The 4,582-nt window shown below is 41.7% G+C and overlaps 1 protein-coding gene across 1 annotated transcript; it reads left to right on the forward strand.

Annotated features, from left to right (window-relative positions):
• Window positions 1-220: 220 nt before the first annotated feature.
• LOC311591282 (leukocyte immunoglobulin-like receptor subfamily B member 4A) lies at window positions 221-1,863 on the forward strand. The gene is made up of 3 exons (XM_084770751.1): window positions 221-541; window positions 685-987; window positions 1,371-1,863. The coding sequence occupies exons 1-3, from the start codon at window positions 223-225 to the stop codon at window positions 1,511-1,513; spliced, it is 765 nt and encodes a 254-aa protein (XP_084626877.1). The 5' UTR covers window positions 221-222; the 3' UTR covers window positions 1,514-1,863.
• The last annotated feature ends 2,719 nt before the right edge of the window (window positions 1,864-4,582 follow it).

Genomic DNA, 4,582 nt, shown 5'->3' on the forward strand with positions numbered 1-4,582 from the left:
AGGGTTTTTCTCTTCCAGGTCTGATTGTGGAACAGAGGGCTGCAGTACTGGCAGTGAGTGTCTCCAGCCACTCCAAGTTTTAATTCTTCACTCTGAAGAGCAGACTTGTCTTTGTTCTCCAGTGAGTCTATTTTTCACAAAAAGGATGGGAAAACGTATTTATGAGTAATGGTATAATACTTACTAGTGTTCTTTGCTAAGAGATGGGGTCTGAAAGGAGGAATGTCCTGGGACTCACACTCTGATTTCTTTTCAGGACTCCTTCCAAAGCCCCTCATCTGGGCAGAACCAGGCCCTGTGATTGCCCAATATTCATCTGTAGTTATTTGGTGTCAGGGTTCCTGGGAGGCCCAGGAGTACCTACTGCATAAAGAGAGAAGCACAGATCCTTGGGACAAACTGTTGCCTCTGGAAAGAAGGAACAAGGCCATGTTCCGCATTAATTTCATGACAGGCAACTATGCAGATATATATAAGTGTTCCTATAGGAGCTCTTCTGGCTTGTCAGAGCACAGTGATAGTCTGGAGCTGGTGATGACAGGTGAGGGGACATTCATGCTTCCCAGCACTGGTTTTCTCCTAAGAACGAGGTCTACTCTCTAGGAGCACATCCCTTAGAGCCCAAGCATGAAGGAAATTGTGGTTACCTAAAGTTCATTTGACATACTTCCTTTTGTATCCTAGGAGCCTATGAGAAACCCAGGCTGTTGGTTTGGCCCAGCCTTGATGTAACCACAGGAGAGTCCATAACCATGCAGTGTAGCTCATCACTGGCATTTGGAAGATTCATTCTCATCCACGAAGGAAAACACAATCTGTCATGGACTCTGGACTCACAGAAACATTCCAACCAGCCATCCCAGGCTCTTTTTCTTCTGGACACTGTGACTCCCAAACATAATGGAACATTCAGATGCTATGGCTATTTTAAGATACAACCACAGATATGGTCAAAATCAAGTGACCCACTTGACCTCCTGGTCTCAGGTAAAGACTCCTGGCTTATCCTTGCTTAATGTACAGGGTCAATCAAATCCCTTAAAAGTAACTCCCTAGCTTAAAAAGCAGTAGGGACACTAGGAACATGCATTTATAGAAAATAATTATTAGCCAAAACATGAGGAGCTCAGAGGAATGCTCCCTTCTTTTAAGGCCTGTATATAGTCTACTCCAATTATTTCATTCTGTTGAGAAGTTCAGACTCCTAATTAGAACATGGAAAAAAGCATGGCCATGAAGAATTAGGTGAGAGGGTAAATTCTACATTAAGAGATGACACAACATATATAGTTCTGTCAAGGAGGTAAGGAACTATATACAAAACCATTTATTTTGAGAATGTTTTATGTCACCTGATTTTTTTTGTACAGAACCCTCAGCCTCTCAGCTCCAAGTTCACACAGGAAATCTCACACGGATGGTGATGGCTGCCTTGGTTCTAGTGACTCTAGTGATTCTACTCTTAGAGGCTTGGTATAGCCAGAAAGTGGAAGAAGATACAATCAAGAGATAAACAAGAATCATCACTAGTCTTCACAACTTATGAGACCATGGGACATAATTCTGAAAGTCTCCTACAATTAGAAACTGGGTATACATTAAAGTTGTCTACTCTTGATTCTCCTACATCGGCCTCCTCCAGCGAATCCCACCGACATGCCACATCACAGATCTACCTCTAGTCATGGCTATTCCACTCCTTGGCACTTACCCAAAAGATGCTTCACCATATCACACAGACGTGTGCTCAATAATGTTCATTCCAACTTTACTTTTAATAGTCTGAAACTGAAAACACACTAGATGCTCATCAGCTGAAGAATGGGGAAAGAGAATGTGGTGCTTTTTCACAATGGAGTGTATTGCCCAACTATTATAATCAATAACAGCATGATACTTGCAGGCAGATGCCTGGAAGTGGAAGAGACTATGCTGAGTGTGGCAACTGAGACCTCAGACCTAGAAAAACAAACAGGGTATGTACTCACTTATACACGAATATCAGTCACATAAAATCAGAATAAGCATGCTACAAACCACAGACCCAAAGACGCTAGGTAACGAGGTGGGCCCAATAAAGGATGCGTGAGTCTCGCAGAAAAGGGGAGAAAATAACTATCAATCAAAACAGGAGCTCAGAGGAATGGATCTATTCTTTCAAGAACTTCAAATAGTCAACTCAAATAATTTGATATCCTGGAGCGCTCACACCATTAGAACATGAGAAATTATGGCTATGCAGGAAAGCATTAAATATAGGGGGAGCTGGCGGAAGGGGTTGGGTGGGGGAGTGGGTGGGGCTAAGAATGGGAGGCAGGTTGTTATTTTCTTTAAGTTAGTGTTTTCCTTCCAGAATCTTCTCTGTGTATGGGTACTGGTTAAACTTCGTTTTGTCATGGAATGTCTTGTTTTCTCCATCTATGCTGATTGAAAGTTCTGTAGGTAGAGTAGTCTGTGTTGGCATCTGTGGTCTCTTAGTGCCTTGATGACATTTGTCCTGGCCCTTCTGGATTTCAGAGTGTCTGTTAGAAGTCAAGTGTAATTCTAATAAATTTGCATTTATATGACACTTAGCCTTTTTCTCATGCAGTTTTTCACATTCTTTGTTGTTCTTGTTGTTGTTGTCCTGTACATTTAGTGTTTTGAATATTATGAAGTTGGAGGATTTTCTTTTTTTTTAATTTTTTTCCTTTATTAATTTATTCTTGTTTCATCTCAATGGTTATCCCATCCTTTGTATCCTCCCATTCTTCTCTCCCTCCTCTTTTCCCCTTATTGCCCTCCTGTATGACTGTTCCTGTGGGGGATTACCTCCCCCTGTATATGCTCATAGGGTATCAAGTCTCTTCTTGGTAACCTGCTGTCCTTCCTTTGAGTGCCACCAGGTCTCCCCCTCCAGGGGACATAGTCAAAGGTGAGGCATCAGAGTATGTAAGAAAGTAATATCCCACTCTCCACTCTACTGAAGAGAATGTTCTGTCCATTGGTGAGATCTGGATATGGGTTTAGGGTTTACCGCCTGTATTGTCCTTGGCTGGTGCCTTAGTTTGAGCAGGACCCCTGGGCCCAAATCTGCCTATCATAATGTTCTACTTGTAGGTTTCTAGAACCCTCTGGATCCTTCTACTCTGCCATTCTCCCATGCTTCTCTCATCTAGAGTACCAATAGAATGTCCTCCCCTCTGTCTCAGTTTCCTGGTAAGTGAAGGCTTTCGTGGGATATGCCCCTTGGGCTAATATGCAGATAGATATAAGTGAGTATATACCATTTGAGTCTTTCTGCTTCTGGGTTAACTCACTCATTATGATCATTTCTACCTCTGATTCAATCTACTTGGAGTTCTGTAGGCTTCTTGTATGTTTATGGTCATTTATTTCTTTAGATTGGGAAAGTTTTCTTCTTTGATTTTGTTGAAAATATTTCCTGGGCTATTGAGTTTGGAGTTTTCTCCTTTTTCTATTCCCCACTATTTTTAGGTTTGGCTTTTATAGTGTTCTGGATTTCTTTAATGGTTTGTGTCGGGAACCTTTTATTTTTAAATTTTTCTTTGACTGATGTATCGAAAAATTTAACCATATCTTCTATGCTTCATATTCTCTCTTCTATCTCTTGTATTCTGTTGTAATTGCTTGTGTCTGCAGTGCCTGTTCTCTTCCCTGGATTTCTCAAATGCAAGGTTGCTTCAGATTGTGTTTTCTTTGTTGCTTCTGATTCCCTTTTTAGGTCTTGAATAATTTTATTCATTTATTACATTTCTTTCTCATGTTTGATTATATTATCCTGTGATTCTTTATATGATTTATTCAACTCCATTATCCATTTGAGTGGATTTTCCTGTATTTCTTTGAGAGATATATTTCTGTCCTTCAAAGGTTCTATGGTTTTTATGACCTTAGATTTAAAACCTTTTGCTTCATGGGTGTTAGTATTTGTCTGGTTGTTTAAGTAGAACCACTTTTTCCCTCAGTGGTGTCCTATGGTTCTGAGTTTTGTTGTTTGTGTTCTTGTGCTGTCCTCTAGCCATTTGCTTGCCTCTGGGATTAGCAGGACTGGAGATGTCTCCAATAAGGTTGCTGTCTGTGTTTGTTCCATGTGGGGCAGGCACGTCAAGAGCACGCAAAGATAGCTCCAGGCCAAAGGCTATTTGCTAGGGATCCCCAGAAGCCCCCACAGGATGATGAACAATGGGTGTTGGTGCCTGCACCCAGCTCAGCACTGCTGGCTTCCCCCTATGTTTCCCAATTGGGTTAGGCAGCAGAGGAGCAGGCTGACATAGGTACAAGCCAAAATCTGCTCAGATGTACCTTAGGCTTACAGCCTGGTCATTCTGAGACACAAGTGTGCTAACCGGCAAAGATGAGGCAAGAACCCACCTAAATGTACATAACAGCTATCCCAAAGAGCCATATGGGACAACCATGCAGCTCTGGCCTTGGATCTCTCTTACAGGCCTGTCCCACTTGCAGCACAGAAAATAAACCAGAAGAAGTGAGCCAGGTGCCAGCGACCATGGTCTTTTATCATTTTTTCCTTCAAAAGAAAGCATATCAGTGTAAACTGTATTTTTTTTGTTGACCCTCA

The sequence above is a fragment of the Acomys minous genome (genome assembly GCF_964271855.1).
Source record: "Acomys minous genome assembly, chromosome: 20".
Classification (NCBI taxonomy): domain Eukaryota; kingdom Metazoa; phylum Chordata; class Mammalia; order Rodentia; family Muridae; genus Acomys; species Acomys minous.

What these genes read in the sequence shown, in the direction of transcription:
- LOC311591282 (XM_084770751.1), top strand. Translation starts at nt 223, where the DNA reads ATGTCCTGGGACTCACACTCTGATTTCTTTTCAGGACTCCTTCCAAAG. An exon ending in TCTGGAGCTGGTGATGACAG is followed by an intron (nt 542 to 684) that starts GTGAGGGGACAT and finishes TTTGTATCCTAG; the next exon opens with GAGCCTATGAGAAACCCAGG. An exon ending in ACTTGACCTCCTGGTCTCAG is followed by an intron (nt 988 to 1,370) that starts GTAAAGACTCCT and finishes TTTTTTGTACAG; the next exon opens with AACCCTCAGCCTCTCAGCTC.